At 39.7% G+C, this 19853-nt stretch overlaps 1 protein-coding gene across 3 annotated transcripts in view; it reads right to left on the bottom strand.

Annotated features, from left to right (window-relative positions):
* znfx1 (zinc finger, NFX1-type containing 1) overlaps positions 1-19853 on the bottom strand; it is a 62548-nt gene that overhangs the window by 8908 nt on the left and 33787 nt on the right. For all 3 annotated transcript variants that reach the window (XM_061889470.1, XM_061889460.1, XM_061889479.1), the window contains 4 exons: positions 16649-16788; positions 13485-13617; positions 10280-10447; positions 2019-2129 (listed from right to left, as the gene is read on the bottom strand). In XM_061889470.1, the coding sequence (XP_061745454.1) occupies positions 2019-2129; positions 10280-10447; positions 13485-13617; positions 16649-16788 (552 nt within the window). The remainder of the gene's footprint in view (positions 1-2018; positions 2130-10279; positions 10448-13484; positions 13618-16648; positions 16789-19853) is intronic.

The raw sequence follows: 19853 nt of genomic DNA, 5'->3' as shown, positions 1-19853 counted from the left end.
AAGGTTTTATATCCATGATGTAAGTATATATGTGATATAGTAACAGGCACATGTATAATAAAATGAAATATTTACATATTTTGATCATTTTAAGCATACGTTACATTCATTTCAAGAACGCATCACGTTTGTTTTTGTTTTTTTCCCACAACCCAACTGATTACTGCTCACTGCAGTCTTCATGACGGCTCACTTACTGTACAATGTCTGCTGTCATTAGGATACTGACTGATAAAATGTTGTTATTTTCCTGTTTAGATGACGAATGACTCATAATCCTCACAAAGAAAATGGAGGAGAGCCATACGTCTTTTTGTGTCATTCTCGCCATTACCGGGTCTAAATTGGCTGTCAAAATGTACCAACTTGTTGGAATTTTCCATCCAGTGGTAAGGCATGATCTTTGATCTACAAACCCTGTTTCCACATGAGTTGGGAAATTGTGTTAGATGTAAATATAAATGGAATACAATGATTTGCAAATTATTTTCTACCCATATTCAGTTGAATATGCTAAAAGACAACATATTTGATGTTAAAACTGATAAACGGTTTTTTGTTTGGAAATAATCATTAGCTTTAGAAATTGATGCCAGCAACATGTGACAAAGAAGTTGGGAAAGGTGGCAATAAATACTGATAAAGTCGAGGAACGCTCATCAAACACTTATTTGGAACATCCCACAGGTGTGCAGGCTAACTGGGAACAGTTGGGATGGGGCGAGGGTCACCAATTTGCAAGCAAATTGTCGAACAGTTTTAGAACAACATTTCTGTATTGCAAGGAATTTAGGGATTTTACCACCTACGGTCCGTAAAATCATCAAAAAGTTCAGAGAATCGGGAGAAATCACTGCACGTAAGCGATGATATTATGGACTTTTGATCCCTCAGGCGGTACTGCATCAAAAACCGACATCAGTGTGTAAAGGATATCACCACATGGGCTCAGGAACACTTCATAAAACCACTGCCAATAACTACAGTTGGTTGCTACGTCTGTAAGTGCAAGTTAAAACTCTGCTATGCAAAACCCATTTATCAACAACACCGAGGAACGCCGCTGATTTCGCTGGGCCCGTGCTCATCTACGATGGACTGATGCAAAGTGGAAAGGTGTTCTGTGGTCTGACGAGTCCCCATTTCAAATTATATTTGGAAACTGTGGACGTGGTTTCCTCTGGAACAAAGAGGAAAATAACCACCTGGATGGTTATAGACGCAAAGTTCAAAAGCCAGCATCTGTGATGGTATGGGGGTGTATTAGTGCCCAAAGCATGGGTAACCTAACACATCTGTGAAGGCACCATTAATGCTGAATGGTCCATACAGGATTTGGAGCAACATATGTTGTCATCCAAGCAACGTTATCATGGACGCCCCTGCTTATATCAGCAAGACAATGCCTAGCCACGTGTTACAACAGCGTGGTTTCGTAGTAAAAGAGTGCGGGTACTTTCCTGGCCCGCCTGCAGTCCAGATATGTCTCCCATCGAAAATGTGTGGCGCATTATGAAGCGTAAAATACAACAGCGGAGACCCCGGACTGTTGAACGACTGAAGCTCTACATAAAACAAGAATGGGAAAGAATTCCACTTTCAAAGTTTCCTCAGTTCCCAAACGTTTATTCAGTGTTGTGAAAAGAAAAGGTGATGTAACACAGTGGTGAACATGCCCTTTCCCAACTACTTTGGCACGTGTTGCAGCCATGAAATTCTAAGTTAATGTTTATTTGCAAAAAAAAAAATAAAGTTTATGAGTTTGAACATCAAATATCTTGTCTTTGCAGTGCATTCAACTGAATATGGGTTGAAAAGGATTTGCAAATCATTGTATTCCATTTAGATTTATATTTAACACAATTTCCCAACTTATTTGGAAACGGGGGTTTGTATATCGAATATCATCTATATTGCGTAACTCTACAAGGAAAACACGTGAAGCCAAAAAGAGTTGGAGACAAGAATTCATGCTAACGGCTATGCTTGCTTATATGTGAAGCGCATCAAATGCCAACCTGTTGGTTGAGTCGGACGTAAGGTAGTCCCATCCCCACCAGCCTCTCAAACATGGACACCCCCATTTTGTAGTTCTTCTCCAGGTCATATACCGTGGCTGTGGGACGCAGCTGTGGAAAGAATAATCACACATTTCATACAATGCTGATTGATTGATTGATTGATTGATTGATTGATTGATTGATTGATTGATTGATTGATTGATTGATTGATTGATTAATCGAAACTTTTATTAGTAGATTGCACAGTACATTACATATTCCGCACAATTGACCACTAAATGGTAACACCCGAATCATTTTTTCAAGTCATTTAAGTCGGGGTCCATCTTAATCAATTCATGGTTTTCTTTGTCTACGACAGGGGTGTCAAACTCAAATACAGAGTGGGCCAAAATTTAAAACTGAACTGAGTCGCGGGCCAAAGTTGAGCAAATTAATCTTTAATAGGGACGCAAATGAGTTTTGCATTGAATATTGAGCAAGCAAGGCTTGTATAACTTTATAGTGACATGCAAAATCCAGTTTCAAATAATAATGAAAAAATATCAATGGCATATCAAATACAATTTTAATAAAAAGGTAAACATCAAAATATTTTTTTTTTTCCACAGGCTAATAATAAATTTGAAAAATAAAATAATAATAATGAATTAATCAAACACTGAAGCCTTGAAGTAGCAAGAGAATGTGCATGGATAAAAAGTTCATTACTGCTCAGTTTGCTACACTAATTTGCTATAACACATAGCTTAATAGTGCAAAATCAACTTTCAAAAAAACCCCAAAAAAATCATCAATGGTATATTAAATACAATTTGTTCTCCCGAAATGTGTTTGTCATTCTTGTTTGGTGTGGGTGCACAGTGTGGCACATATTTGTAACAGTGTTAAAGTTGTTTGTATACGGCCACCCTCAGTGTGACCTGTATGGCTGTTGACCAAGTATGCTTTGCATTCACTTGTGTGTATGTGTAAAAGCTGAAAATATTAATATGACTGGGTTCGGCACACTGTTTGTACGGAGGAAAAGCAGACGTGATGACTGGTTGTAGGGAACGCTAAAGGGGGTGCCTTAAAGGCACGCCCCCAATATTGTTGTCCGGGTGGAATTTGGTCGAAATTCAGGACAATGGTTGATTTTCGGGAGGGGCACTGAACTTTGGGAGTCTCCCGGGAAAATTGGGAGGGTTGGTAAGTATGTGTATTAGCGGTGAATGCGGTGTTACAGCGGCACCATCGCTGTATGGTATCGGCGGGCCAGCTCTAATGTTAAATTGATATTGCCTCAAGGGCCAAATGAAATTACACGGCGGGCCAGAGTTTGACACCCATGGTCTACGACATGACCTGTTCGTAAGCGTATAGCAGCCTTTGTTTTTTTAATAATCCCTGTGTATTTCAGGGAAGGTGCTAAGATGTATATGTATATGGCGTATATCCAGCTTTTGGATAGATTTGACTAAATTTGCTTTGTTTACCCACAGTTTGGTCAAAACGAGAAGGTAGGGGGCATCAACACGACCCACACCTGATACAGTGACATTGTTATATATATATATATATATATATATATATATATATATATATATATATATATATATATATATATATAGGGGCTGCGAATCTTTGGGTGTCCCACGATTCGATTCAATATCGATTCTTGGGGTCGTGATTCGATTATATAACGATTTTTTCGATTCAACGCGATTCTCGATTCCAAAACGATATTTTTCCGATTCAAAATGATGCTGTATTCATTCAATACATAGGATTTCAGCAGGATCTACCCCAGTCTGCTGACATGCTAGCAGAGTAGTGGATTTTTTTTAAAAAGCTTTTATAATTGTAAAGGACAATTTTTTATCAAATGATTGTAATAATGTAAATTTGTTTTAACTATTAAACGAACCAAAAATACGACTTATTTTATCTTTGTGAAAATATTGGACACAGTGTGTTGTCAAGCTTATGAGATGCGATGCAAGTGTAAGCCACTGTGACACTATTGTTCTTTTTTGTGCTTTTTTTTTTTATAAATGTCTAATGATAATGTCAATGAGGGATTTTTAATCACTGCTATGCTGAAATTCTAACTAATATTGATACTGTTGTTGATAATATTAATTTTTGTTTCACTACTTTTGGTTTGTTCTGTGTCGTGTTTGTGTCTCCTCTCAATTGCTCTGTTTATTGCAGTTCTGAGTGTTGCTGGGTCAGGTTTGGTTTTGGAATTGGATTGCATTGTTATGATATTGCTGTGTAGTGGTTTGTTGGATTAATAAAAAATTAAAAAATATCGATTTAAAAAAAAAATGAGAATCGATTCTGAATCGCACAATGTGAGAATCGTGATTCGTATTCGAATCGATTGTATATATATATATATATATATGTGTGTGTGTGTGCGTGCGTGCGTGTGTGTCTGTCTGTGTGTGTAATAGTGTGATGTTGTTGCACTATATCAGGGGTGCCCATTACGTCGATCGCGAGCTACCAGTCGACCGCGGGGGGTGTGTCAGTCAATCTCCAGCCAGGCTTTTAAAAAAAATAGACCTAAAAATTAGTGATCATCAATCTTCACCAAGACGTCACTTAAATGACATTCACGGTACCGGAGGGTCTTGTGAGATGACGCTGGCTGCTGCAAGATCATTATTATGAAAATATGACCGAGAGGAAGGCGAGAAACACTTTTTATTTCAACAGACTCTCGCGCGGTACCTTCCGTCAAAACTCTAAAGGCCGACTGCACATTTCTTATCTTCACAATAAAAGCCCTGCTTCATGCTGCCTGCGCTAACTAAATACAGAGTCTCGGAAAACTGGCGTGCACAAGCGATCCCTCAGAAAGCTGGCGTGCACATCACTTGTGCACGCCAGCTATCCGAGACTCTTATTTTGTTAGCGCAGGCAGCATGAAGCAGGGCTTTTATTGTGAAGATAGGAAATGTGCAGTCGGCCTTTAGAGTTTTGACAGAAGGGACGGCGCGATAGTCTGTTGAAATAAAAAGTGTTTCTCGCCTTCCTCTCTGTCATTTTTTCATAATAATGAACTGGCAGCAGCCAGCGTCATCTCACAAGACCCTCGGGTGCCGTGAATGTCAATCAAGCAAGCTACGGAATTTGCCGCCAATGTTTTTCTTGTAAAGTGTATGGAAGCTGGATGAATTAGATGCCAAAAACCGGCGTTATCATCATTACTGTCTGATTCCAATCAATGCAAGTCATCAGAATCAGGTAATACACCAACTTATATTCTTGTCTTCGTGAAAGAAAGACATCTATATGTGTTACACATGCTTGTATTATCATTAAACACATTTAACTTGTTTACAAAAATGTCTCTTTCATAAATAAATACATATAAATGATATATATAAATGAGGTAGATCCCCTCGAGTTGGTCAATTGAAAAGTAGCTCGCCTGCAGAAAAAGTGTGGGCACCCCTGCACTATGTTATGAATGACACGGGGTGTTATGTTTTATTTTGAAATATTGGTTTTATTTTGAAGAACCGGATGTCCGGTGCGGGAAGTGACTTTGCTGAATTTTCGGTCCTTTACTTCCTTTTCCTTCGGACTTTTTTAATGAGAAGGTAATAGTTCTTCACTGCACCGTGTTTCTTCATAGTGTAAATATTCTTCCTAAACGTTCCTAATACTTTAAAAGTTAAAACATTAATGTTGTGGGTATTGGTGATGTGTTGTTTTAAATAATTTGTATGCACATTTTGTTAATTAAGGAGTAGAGCGTCGACCGTGTGAATTGTTTGGTCGTATTTATGCATGGTATTTACACCACACAGGAGAAGATATCAGTCCGCCAGAAAGTAGAGACCTGTGTATGTGTTTCCAACACAGGTATGTGGATTTGTGCATTATTATTGTTTTGTTGTTTTTATTGGTGATAAAACATTTTTGTTAATGTAATTTAAATTATTTTTATATGAATGAATGTTGTTTACTTCCTCTTCTTTTGGACTTTTTAAAGAGAAGGAGCAGGTATCAGTCCGCCTGAAAGTAGAGACCTGTGTCCCCATAGTTCAGTGGTTTTCAACCTTTTTTCATTGATGTACCCCCTGTGAACATTTTTTTAATTCAAGTACCCCCTAATCAGAGCAAAGCATTTTTGGTTGAAAAAAAGAGATAAAGAAGTAAGATACAGCACTTTGTCATCAGCTTCTGATTTATTAAATTGTATAACAGTGCAAAATATTGCTCATTTGTAGTGGTCTTTCTTGAACTATTTGGAAAAAATTATATAAATATAACTGGTGATTCAATTATAAATAAAGATTTCTACACATAGAAGTAATCATCAACTTAAAGTGCCCTCTTAGGGGGTTGTAATAGAGATCCATCTGGATTCATCAACTTAATTCTAAACATTTCTTCACAAAAAAAGAAAACTTTAACATCAGTATTTATGGAACATGTCCTCAAAAAATCCAGCTGTCAACACTGAATATTGCATTGTTGCTTTTATTTTCACAGTTTATGAACTAACATTCATATTTTGTTGAAGTATTATTCAATAAATATATTTATAAATGATTTTTGAATCGTTGCTATTTTTAGAATATTTTTGAAAAATCTCAAGTACCCCTTGGCATAACTTCAAGTACCCCCAGGGGTACGCGTATCCCCATTTGAGAACCACTTCTGTAAGGGACAAGCAGTATATATACCAAATAAAGCTTTTTGTACAACGATTCCTCACTGGTGTCATCTTTGGTCCATTCACATCACCGAGTCGTTCTCAGGTCCGGACAAGGATGACCAGGCCAGCAATATACAATCATTGCAATAAGAAACATGTTTCAAGTAAGACCAATTCCATTTTTTGTACTGTAGTTCCCTTTCTTTAAAAAAAAAAAAAAAAAGTAGCGAAATACATTAACGATATACATTTTGGTACCAAAATATTGGTGTCGGTACAACAGTGTCCCAATTCCTTGGGAAAATAACAAAGCTCAACCCCTGATGGGCAGTGATGAGCAGTACCAAGCTACATGAAGCTAAACTATGTAGCTTAACTACATTTTCCAGTAGAAAATGGATGGATGTGTGGATACACACATACACTTTATGCTAGAGATGTCCGATAATGGGTTTTTTTTGCTGATATTGTCCAACTCTTAATTACAGATTCCGATATCAACCGATACCGATATATACAGTCGTGTAATAAACACATTATTATGCCTAATTTTGTTGTGATGTCCCGCTGGATCCATTTAACAATGTAACAAGGTTTTCCAAAATAAATCAACTCAAGTTATGGAAAAAAATGCCAACATGGCACTGCCATATTTATTATTGAAGTCACAAAGTGCATTTTTTTTTTTTACCTTGCCTCAAGCTTGGAATTTGGGACATGCTCTCCTTGAGAGAACATAAGGAGGTTGAGGGGGCCGGGGGTGTATATTGTAGCGTCCCGGAAGAGTTAGTGCTGCAAGTGGTTCTGGGTATTTGTTCTGTTGTGTTACGGTGCGGATGTTTTCCCGAAATGTGTTTGTCATTCTTGTTTGGTGTGGGTTCACAGTGTGGTGCATATTTGTAACAGTGTTAAAGTTGTTTATACGGCCACCCTCAGTGTGACCTGTATGGCTGTTGACCAAGTATGATTTGCATTCACTTGGTTGTGTGAAAAGCCGTAGATGTTATGTGATTGGGCCGGCACGCAAAGGCAGTTCCTTTAAGGCAGGGGTCTCAGACACGCGGCCCAAGGGTCAATTGCGGCCTGCGAGACGTTATTTTGTGGCCCTCACCTTAATATGAAAGTTTAATATAGCGCGGCCAGCGAGTTTTATATGAATGGCGCTTGACAGCGTTGTGTTATTTTGGTCCAAAATGGCCCTTTCAACGTTCTGGGTTGCCTACCCCTGCATTAGTGGAAAAGCGGCAAGTGAGTGAAAGCGACAGAGACGTTGCCATGGATACAAGGGTTTTCTTACGTCACACTGCGACACCTGTCCGTCAGAAATAACAGTCCCCGATAACCTGGACCAATTCACATTGTTTTTTAAATTTTTTTTATATATTGTTTAATTTGCATTGCCTCACACAATGAACACTACATATATTTCTATATGACGCCGGATAGCACTCTGGGAGCCGACACTTTTTTGCGCTCGCTATCCCGGTACTTTCCTGGCTATTATCCGCCGACCGCCGTGTTGCTGTAGGGAGGGAAAGCGGAGCGACACATGTTGCGGAAATAACATTATCCTCCGTGCGTCGGCTGAATACAAATATATTCCGTGCTGAGGAGTATGCAAAACATTTTTTAGGAAATCTTTTCTTGCGGCCCAGCCTCACCCGGACTCTGCATCCAGTGGGCCCCAGGTAAAGTGAGTTTGAGGTTTACTGGCGCTCTGTACTTCTCCCTGCGTCCGTGTACCACTCCATACAGCAGTGTTTTTTAAAAAGTCATAAATGTTACTTTTTGAAACCGATACCTAAAATTTCCGATATCACATATATCTCTACTTTATACATTCAGAAATAATTGGTTATTGTTAAAAAAAAGTATATTAATATACTACTACAACAAGTATTCTTAATAATTATTATAATAGTAATCATAACAATAAAAATATAATAATAATAATAACTGTAGTGTGCTACAGAAAAAAAATACAAATAACCATTAAAATATTTGAAAAAAATCTAATAAATGTATGTCTGGAAAATACAAACCCCGTTTCCATATGAGTTGGGAAATTGTGTTAAACGTGAATATAAACGGAATACAATGATTTGCAAATCCTTTTCAACCCATATTGCACTACAAAGACAAGATATTTGATGTTCAAACTCATAAACTTTATTTTATTTTGGCAAATAATAATTAACTTAGAATTTCATGGCTGCAACACGTGCCAAAGTAGTTGGGAAAGGGCATGTTCACCACTGTGTTACATCACCTTTTCTTTTAACAACACTCAATAAACGTTTGGGAACTGAGGAAACTAATCGTTGAAGCTTTGAAAGTGGAATTCTTTCCCATTCTTGTTTTATGTAGAGCTTCAGTCGTTCAACAGCCCGGGGTCTCCGCTGTCGTATTTTACGCTTCATAATGCACCACACATTTTCGATGGGAGACAGGTCTGGACAGCAGGCGGGCCAGGAAAGTACCCGCACTCTTTTTTTACGAAGTCACACTATTGTAACACTTGTCTTGCTGAAATAAGCAGGGGCGTCCATGATAACGCTGCTTGGATGACAACATATGTTGCTCCAAAACCTGTATGTACCTTTCAGCATTAATGGTGCCTTCACAGATGTGTAAGTTACCCATGCCTTGGGCACTAATGCACCCCCATACCATCACAGATGCTGGCTTTTGAACTTTGCGCCGAGAACAATCCGAGTGGTTATTTTCCTCTTTGTTTTGGAGGACACCACATCCTCTGTTTCCAAATATAATTTGAAATGTGCACTCGTCAGACCGCAAAACACCTTTCCACTTTGCATCAGTCCATCTTAGGTGAGCTCGGGCCCAGCCAAACCGGCGGCGTTTCAGGTTATTGTTGATAAATTGGTCTGGCTTTGCATAGTAGTTTTAACTTGCACTTACAGATGTCGCGACCAACTGCAGTTACTGACAGTGGTTTTGTGAAGTGTTCCCGAGCCCATGTGGTGATATCCTTTACACACTGATGTCGGTTTTTGATGCAGTACCGCCGGAGGGATCAAAAGTCCGTAATATTACGTGCAGTGATTTCTCCCGATTCTCTGAACTTTTTGACGATTTTACGGACCGTAGATGGTAAAATCCCTAAATTCCTTGCAATAGAGAAATGTTGTTCTAAAACTGTTCGACAATTTGCTTGCCTGCATACCTGTGGGATGTTCCATATGAGTGTTTGATGAGCATTCTTCAACTTCATCAGTATTTATTGCCACCTTTCCCACATGTTGCTGGCATCAAATTCTAAAGTTAATGATTATTTGCAAAAAAAACATTTTTTTAATCAGTTTGAACATCAAATATGTTGTCTTTGTCGCATATTCAATTGAAAATGGGTTGAAATATGTTTGCAAATCATTTTATTCCGTTTATATTTACATCCAACACAATTTCCCAACTCATATGGAAACAGGGTTTGTACATTGTATGTTTTGGTCAGCTAATACTCACAGTACTTTCTTTCTTTTGTGCGTTTTGTCATTACAACTATACACAGGTTAAATTGTAGCTCTATGCAGATTTATTAATCTTTTTTTAATTTTTTGACTGTGTGACCCCTCACCTGCTGGTGGTCTCCGATGAGGATGAGATGCTGGCACGCTTGACTGAGTGTGGTGATGATGTGGGCCTCCAGAACTTCTGCAGCCTCTTCCACAATCACCACTCTCGGGCCCACATCCTGCAGAACCTTGCGGTACTTGGACGCCCCTGTCGTGGTCATGCCGATTACCTGAAAGAGAGGTGATTGGTGAGTATGTTGATAAAGCCTGAGCCAATCCGCAGTACAGTGCATCGCACAACACAACAGCAACAATGTAGAAATGCAGAAAGGTGCAAACTGCTGAGTTCATTGGAAGCGATATTCGATATGTGATATAGTAACAGGCACACGTATAATAAAATGAAATATTTACATATTTTGATCATTTTAAGCATCACGTTTGTTTTTGTTTTTTTCCCACAACCCAACTGATTACTGCTCACTGCAGTCTTCATGACGGCTCACTTACTGTACAATGTCTGCTGTCATTAGGATACTGACTGATAAAATGTTGTTATTTTCCTGTTTAGATGACGAATGACTCATAATCCTCACAAAGAAAATGGAGGAGAGCCGTACGTCTTTTTGTTTCATTCTCGCCATTACCGGGTCTAAATTGGCTGTCAAAATGTACCAACTTGTTGGAATTTTCCATCCAGTGGTAAGGCATGATCTTTGATCTACAAACCCTGTTCCCACATGAGTTGGGAAATTGTGTTAGATGTAAATATAAACAGAATACAATGATTTGCAAATTATTTTCTACCCATATTCAGTTGAATATGCTACAAAGACAACATATTTGATGTTCAAACTGATAAACGTTTTTTTGTTTGGAAATAATCATTAGCTTTAGAATTTGATGCCAGCAACATGTGACAAAGAAGTTGGGAAAGGTGGCAATAAATACTGATAAAGTCGAGGAACGCTCATCAAACACTTATTTGGAACATCCCACAGGTGTGCAGGCTAATTGGGAACAGGTGGGTGCCATGATTGGGTATAAAAGCAGCTTCCATGAAATTCTAGGTAATTCACAAACAAGGATGGGGCGAGGGTCACCAATTTGTAAGCAAATTGTCAAACAGTTTTAGAACAACATTTCTCAACAAGCTATTGCAAGGAATTTAGAGATTTTACCATCTACGGTCCGTAACATCATCAAAAGGTTCAGAGAATCTGGAGATATCACTGCACGTAAGCGATGATAATCCAACGCGCATGAATTCCACACCGCAATAGTTTAGCTAACGGACATGTGGATGTTTTTTTTTTACCCTTTGCGTTTCTATTTCTCCGTATTTGTTGCATCGTTGCTGTTCTTGCTCGATTATAAAATATGTCGATCAAGCAGGTGGTCGTGCAACATTTTTTTATACATTCCTAATATTCAATGTTTTATTGTTCATAGTTGATTTTCTAAATGCCACATTCTGTATGGTCGTGTAGATTCCGAGTGTCTTACTCAGCGAAAAACAAAAAATGTAATTCCGTTTTTTGAGATGGTCTGTTATAACATTTTTAGTATCAGTCATTGTGAGAGTTGTTGTACCATCTTGTGATCAGCTTTCATCCTTTCTGGCAGAATTTTAGGATTTTTTTCACTAATGCACATCAAACTGCACTTTTTAAAGGCCTACTGAAACCCACTACTACCGACCACGCAGTCTGATAGTTTATATATCAATGATGAAATATTAACATTGCAACACATGCCAATACGGCCTTTTTAGTTTACTAAATTGCAATTTTAGATTTCCCGCAAAGAGTCGTGTTGAAAACGTTGCAGAATGATGACGCGTGCGTTCGACGTCTCGGGTTGTAGCGGACATTATTTTCCAGCCCGATCCAAACTATAAGTAATCTGCTTTAATCGCATAATTCCACAGTATTCTGGACATCTGTGTTGCTGAATCTTTTGCAACTTGTTCAATTAATAATGGAGACGTCAAAGTAGAAAGATGGAGGTGGGAAGCTTTTAGCCTTCAGCCACACAAACACAGCCGGTGTTTCCTTGTTTAAAATTCCCGAAGGTGAAGCTTTACTATGGAACAGATAGATAGATAGTACTTTATTGATTCATTCAGGAAAAGCGGTCAAGCAAACATGGATACCGACCACATGTCAACTGGCAGGTTTCGCTGAGAAAATTGTGGTAATAAGTTGGCTCTTACCGTAGACATGAGCGGAGCCAGCGTCCTTCTGCAGCTGCTGCGGCGACTATTACCTCCTCCCACGGAGACACTGGCGGTCACTACACCCGGGGCCCCACCCCTCCGACTTTCAGGTACTATATAATCTCACTAAAACACTAGCAACACAATAGGCAGATAAGAGATTTTCCAGAATTATCCTAGTAAATGTGACTAATAACATCTGAATCGCTCCCACTGCAATCGCCTTTTTTTTTTCTTTTTTTTCTCCCCTAGTCCTTCACTATCAATATCCTCATCCACGAATCTTTCATTCTCGCTCAAATTAATGGGGAAATTGTCGCTTTCTCGGTCCAAATCGCTCGCGCTGCTGGTGGCTATGATTATAAACAATGTGAGGATGTGATGAGCTCTACAACCAGTGACGTCACGCGCACATTGTCTGCTACTTCCGGTACAGGCAAGGCTTTTTTGTTAGCGACCAAAAGTTGTGAAATTTATCGTCGATGTTCTCTACTAAATCCTTTCAGCAAAAATATGGCAATATCGCGAAATGATCAAGTATGACACCTAGACTGGACCTGCTATCCCCGTTTAAATAAGAAAATCTCATTTCAGTAAGCCTTTAAAGTTTTCATTGAAAGGGATCCAAGCCCATATTGCAAAATTACATATCTTGGCCGTGTGTAGTGCTTGCTGCTTTACCTGCTTCTCTGTGTGACAATTGGCTGATTCTGAGACAGCATCGACTGCTTCAGTCCTATTTTACCGTAAGTGCGTCTTGCATTCTGCACTGATTTTTTTTCCGCACTGAATTGTTTTTTTACACTGAATTTTAAAAGACATCATTTTCAAACACGCATTTTGCTAACAATTTTTTTCCCCCAAAAAACTGTCAGCATAATTTGGTGTAAAAAAAAAAAAAAAAAAATCAGTTCTCAAAATTCAATTGCAAAAAACTCAGTCATATTAAAAAAAAAGCTTTTGTATTAAAAACACACATTAACCTACATATAATGTTCCCTTCTTATTAAGGGAGATACTTGAGAGTTCCATCATGGCCATATATGTACCTTGGCATGCTGCAGGATATGGCGGCTCTGGTCATGTTTCAATTCGTTGTACCTGTTCACCGCCTGCTGGTATTCATCTTCCAACGGTACAGTGCCGGTACGGATATCAGCTCTGTAGCGCACCAGCCACAGCCTGGAGACGTATGGAGAAACCTGTTACTTCGAAGTTTGTCATGCAATGTCCTGTAGTTAGTAAAAGTGGGTATTATTATAATTTTTTATTTCAATGATATCTCCCAATCCAAACCCTCCAGGGCAGACCTAGGCAAATTAAGGCCCGGGGGCCACATGTGGCCCGTTAAGCCTTTCAATTTGTTCAACAATTTTAAAGAGATGGAGTTAAATGCGGAGCTGCTGCCAAAAGGTACAGAAGGTAAGGTTGTAATTATGCCTCATTCCTGTGAGAATCCTGCATGTGACTGGAGCGTTAAGGCACGGAAGGATTTAGGACCTGCTGCAGTGTTCTCAAACAACCACCAGGAAGGGTTGGGTATCGTTAGATTTCGAAGGATTCCAATTCTTTGTTTCGATTCCGATTCCTGACGATTCTCGATTCCGATTCTTTCTTTTTATATAAAAAAAAAAAGGCAGTGTCAAAAAAAAAGTTTAGGATATTTTAAATGAGCTAGCTAACCTACAGTCTTTCTGAATGAAATAGTCTGACATTCTCCATCAATTTTAATTCTACTAACTTTTTATGAACTTTACTATAAATTCCTCACAGTGCTCTTTTCAACTAGAATATAAATATCAAATCTATGAACTTGAATATAAATATTATAAATTATGAATACATCTTCACAGGGGTACACTTTCATCAAGAGAGCTTTATTTTTGAAAACCTCATGAAAACACAATTACACACATAAGTGTATGATGCTGCAGGAAACCTCCATGAAAACACATTTACACATAAGTGTATGATGCTGCAGGAAACCTCCATGAAAACACAATTACACACATAAGTGTATGATGCTGCAGTAAACCTCATGAAAACACATTTACACATAAGTGTATGATGCTGCAGTAAACCTCATGAAAACACATGTTCACATAAGTGTATGATGCTGCAGTAAACCTCATGAAAACACAATTACACACATAAGTGTATGATGCTGCAGAAAACCTCATGAAAACACAATTACACACATAAGTGTATGATGCTGCAGGAAACCTCATGAAAACACATTTACACACAAGTGTATGATGCTGCAGTAAACCTCATGAAAACACATTTACACACAAGTGTATGATGCTGCAGTAAACCTCATGAAAACACATTTACACACATAAGTGTATGATGCTGCAGAAAACCTCATGAAAACACATTTACACATAAGTGTATGATGCTGCAGATAACCTCATGAAAACACATTTCCACACACAAGTGTATGATGCTGCAGGAAACCTCATGAAAACACAATTACACACACAAGTGTATGATGCTGCAGTAAACCTCATGAAAACACATTTACACACAAGTGTATGATGCTGCAGTAAACCTCATGAAAACACATTTACACACATAAGTGTATGATGCTGCAGAAAACCTCATGAAAACACATTTACACACATAAGTGTATGATGCTGCAGAAAACCTCATGAAAACACATTTACACACATAAGTGTATGATGCTGCAGAAAACCTCATGAAAACACATTTACACACAAGTGTATGATGCTGCAGAAAACCTCATGAAAACACATTTACACACATAAGTGTATGATGCTGCAGTAAACCTCATGAAAACACAATTACACACATAAGTGTATGATGCTGCAGAAAACCTCATGAAAACACATTTCCACACACAAGTGTATGATGCTGCAGTAAACCTCATGAAAACACATTTACACACATAAGTGTATGATGCTGCAGAAAACCTCATGAAAACACATTTACACACACAAGTGTATGATAATGCAGGAAACCTCATGAAAACACAATTACACATAAGTGTATGATGCTGCAGTAAACCTCATGAAATCACATTTAAACACAAGTGTATGATGCTGCAGTAAACCTCATGAAAACACATTTACACATAAGTGTATGATTCTGCAGAAAACCTCATGAAAACACAATTACACACATAAGTGTATGATGCTGCAGAAAACCTCATAAAACACAATTACACACATAAGTGTATGATGCTGCAGTAAACCTCATGAAAACACAATTACACACATAAGTGTATGATGCTGCAGAAAACCTCATAAAACACAATTACACACATAAGTGTATGATGCTGCAGTAAACCTCATGAAAACACAATTACACACATAAGTGTATGATGCTGCAGGAAACCTCATGAAAACACATTTCCACACACAAGTGTATGATGCTGCAGGAAACCTCATGAAAACACATTTACACACACAAGTGTATGATGCTGCAGGTACTTAAGCATGTTACCGTGCTCCCACTGATATGCTAACCTGGTGCAGAAAAGCAAATAAACAATAATAAACAACTTGCATAACCCAGTCCAGATTAGCAACAGGTACAGTATAAAATCAGAGACAGTTTTTGTTTAGGAAAATGACCATATCCGCCTTCTCTGGCAGATAGTGTCGGTTGTCGAATACGGGACACGCGTTTATTTGTACTCCATGAACTCGGAGGTGCTTCATCGTGTTCAGCGTCCTGTCGCACGTGTTACATTTCGCCGATGTTTCATTTTTTTTTAGTAAAATAAAGCCACACTTTCGACCCATGCTTGACTGACTCTCTCGGCTTCGTAGGTGTTCAGCGGCTTCTTCTTCCGGGTCGGCGGACTTATTATTTTTTCCCGGTTGGCGGACTGGGTATCGAAACTACGAATCGAAATTTGAACTTTTGAACGATTCCGGGAGAATCGGAAAGTTAGTCCCGGTTCCAATCGATACTCGATACTCTATACCCAACCCCTACCACCAAGCAGATAATACTTTATCATCTCTTTTTCATTCAAATGTATCAGGTCTTATTAGGTCTGTAGTGCATTCTTCACACAGTTTTCACTTTAAGTGAGGGATGAGGCAAAAATAGACCCAGGCCCATCGTATGTGTTCATTAAAACTGAGTATCAAGAAATGGTTTAAACTCTTGCCATCGGGTCTCATTAGGTTGCAGCTGTACTTAATGCAGTGGGTAAGGGGGTGTACTGTACATGCAAACTGACCGATAAAGTCTCCATCGATCCTTCATCCCGAGGTCCCAAATGTCCAGAACGTTCTTTCCCTCCTCTTCGCTCATAGATTCTGACTTGGAAAGCTCTCTCTTGATTTTGTAAATCATTTTACGCTTCTGTTGTGATTGATACTGTGGAAAAGAGGACAGAGGACACACAAACTCACAACAACTCGGACCCTCAATTCGGTTACGGAGACAACGGGACGCCCAAAGCCAATCACTCCAAATATGGTCAAGTAGGGGGACAGCGGGTGAGAGCATCACTCTGCAAACAACTTGCTGTTGTGTTTGTTATTTTCACATTTGTCTGACCGACACAAATGAACAAAAAACAAGGTTTTACGACGGTGTCAGTTTGACCCTGGAACGGATTAATTTCAGTGTTTCCCACAGGACTGCCAGCTACACTAAGTATTTGGCCACCTGCCTTGACTCACATATGAACTTGAAGTGCCATTCCTAACCCATAGGGTTCAATATGATGTCGGTCCACCTTTTGCTGCTATTACAGCTTCAAGTCTTCTGGGAAGGCCGTCCACAAGGTTGCGGAGTGTGTTTATAGGAATTTCCCCCCATTCTTCCAAAAGCGCAATGGCGAGGTGATACACTGATGTATCACTCGACTGAGACAGCCCTCGCAAAATTGACTAATGATCTATTGCTAACGATGGACTCTGATGCGTCATCTATGTTGCTGCTCCTCGATCTTAGCGCTGCTTTCGATACTGTCGATCATAATATTTTATTAGAGCGTATAAAAACACGAATTGGTATGTCAGACTCAGCCCTGTCATGGTTTAACTCTTATCTTACTGATAGGATGCAGTGCGTCTCCCATAACAGTGTGACCTCGGACTATGTTAAGGTAACGTGTGGAGTTCCCCAGGGTTCGGTCCTTGGCCCTGTACTCTTCAGCATCTACATGCTGCCGCTGGGTGACATCATACGCAAATACGGTATTAGCTTTCACTGTTATGCTGATGACACCCAACTCTACATGCCCCTAAAGCTGACCAACACGCCGGACTGTAGTCAGCTGGAGGCGTGTCTTAATGAAATTAAACAATGGATGTCCGCTAACTTTTTGCAACTTAATGCGAAAAAAACGGAAATGCTGATTATCGGTCCTGCTAGACACCGACCTCTATTTAATAATACAACTTTAACATTCGACAACCAAATAATAAAACAAGGTGACTCTGTAAAAAATCTGGGTATTATCTTCGACCCAACTCTCTCCTTTGAGTCACACATTAAAAGCGTTACTAAAACGGCCTTCTTTCATCTCTGTAATATCGCTAAAATTCGCTCCATTTTGTGCACTAAAGACGCCGAGATCATTATCCATGCGTTTGTTACGTCTCGTCTCGATTACTGTAACGTATTATTTTCGGGTCTCCCCATGTCTAGCATTAAAAGATTACAGTTGGTACAAAATGCGGCTGCTAGACTTTTGACAAGAACAAGAAAGTTTGATCACATTACGCCTGTACTGGCTCACCTGCACTGGCTTCCTGTGCACTTAAGATGTGACTTTAAGGTTTTACTACTTACGTATAAAATACTACACGGTCTAGCTCCAGCCTATCTTGCCGATTGTATTGTACCATATGTCCCGGCAAGAAATCTGCGTTCAAAAGACTCCGGCTTATTAGTGATTCCTAAAGCCCAAAAAAAGTCTGCGGGCTATAGAGCGTTTTCCATTCAGGCTCCAGTACTCTGGAATGCCCTTCCGGTAACAGTTCGAGATGCCACCTCAGTAGAAGCATTTAAGTCTCACCTTAAAACTCATCTGTATACTCTAGCCTTTAAATAGACCTCCTTTTTAGACCAGTTGATCTGCCGCTTCTTTTCTTTCTCCTATGTCCCCCCCTCCCTTGTGGACGGGGTCCGGTCCGATGACCATGGATGAAGTACTGGCTGTCCAGAGTTGAGACCCAGGATGGACCGCTCGCCTGTATCGGTTGGGGACATCTCTACGCTGCTGATCCGCCTCCGCTTGAGATGGTTTCCTGTGGACGGGACTCTCGCTGCTGTCTTGGATCCGCTTGAACTGAACTCTCGCGGCTGTGTTGGAGCCAGTATGGATTGAACTTTCACAGTATCATGTTAGACCCGCTCGACATCCATTGCTTTCGGTCCCCTAGAGGGGGGGTGGGGTTGCCCACATCTGAGGTCCTCTCCAAGGTTTCTCATAGTCAGCATTGTCACTGGCGTCCCACTGGATGTGAATTCTCCCTGCCCACTGGGTGTGAGTTTTCCTTGCCCTTTTGTGGGTTCTTCCGAGGATGTTGTAGTCGTAATGATTTGTGCAGTCCTTTGAGACATTTGTGATTTGGGGCTATATAAATAAACATTGATTGATTGATTGATGTTGGTCGAGAAGGCCTGGCTCTCAGTCTCCGTTCTAATTCATCCCAAAGGTGTTCTATCGGGTTCAGGTTAGGACTCTGTGCAGGCCAGTCAAGTTCATCCACATCAGACAGTCACCGGTGTCATTATGGACCTTGCTTTGTGCACTGGTGCTCAGTCAGGTTGGAAGAGGAAGTGCCCCCCTCTAAACTGTTCCCACAAGGTTGGGAGCATGGAATTGTCCAAATGTTTTTGGTATCCTGGAGCATTCAACGTTCCTTTTACTGGAACTAAGGGGCAAAACCCAACTCCTGAAAAACAACCCCACACCATAATTCCTCCTCCACCAAATTTCACACTCAGCACAATGCAGTCCGAAATGTACCGTTCTCCTGGCAACCTCCAAACCCCCACTCGTCCATCAGATTGCAAGATGGAAAAGTGTGATTCATCCCTTTAGAGAAGGCATTTCCACTGCTCTAAAGTCCAGGAGTGACGTGCTTTACACCACTGCATCCGACGCTTTGCATTGGACTTGGTGATGTATGGCTTGGACCAGGGGTCACCAACGCGGTTCCCGCGGGCACCAGGTAGCCCGTTATGACCAGATGAGCAGCCCACTGGCCTGTTCTAAAAATAGCTCACATAGCAACACTTACCAGTGAGCTACCTCTATTTTTTTTTTTTTTTTTTATTTACTAGCAAGCTGGTCTCGCTTTGCTCGACATTTTTAATTCTAAGAGCGACAAAACTCAAATACAATTTGAAAATCCAAGAAAATATTTTAAAGACTTGGTCTTCACTTGTTTAAATAAATTCATTTATTTTTTTTACTTTGCGTC

This window comes from Nerophis ophidion, linkage group LG02 (assembly GCF_033978795.1).
Source record: "Nerophis ophidion isolate RoL-2023_Sa linkage group LG02, RoL_Noph_v1.0, whole genome shotgun sequence".
In the NCBI taxonomy this organism is placed as follows: domain Eukaryota; kingdom Metazoa; phylum Chordata; class Actinopteri; order Syngnathiformes; family Syngnathidae; genus Nerophis; species Nerophis ophidion.
The sequence above is the reverse complement of the archived record's forward strand: the minus strand, read 5'-3'. Positions and strand labels throughout refer to the sequence as shown.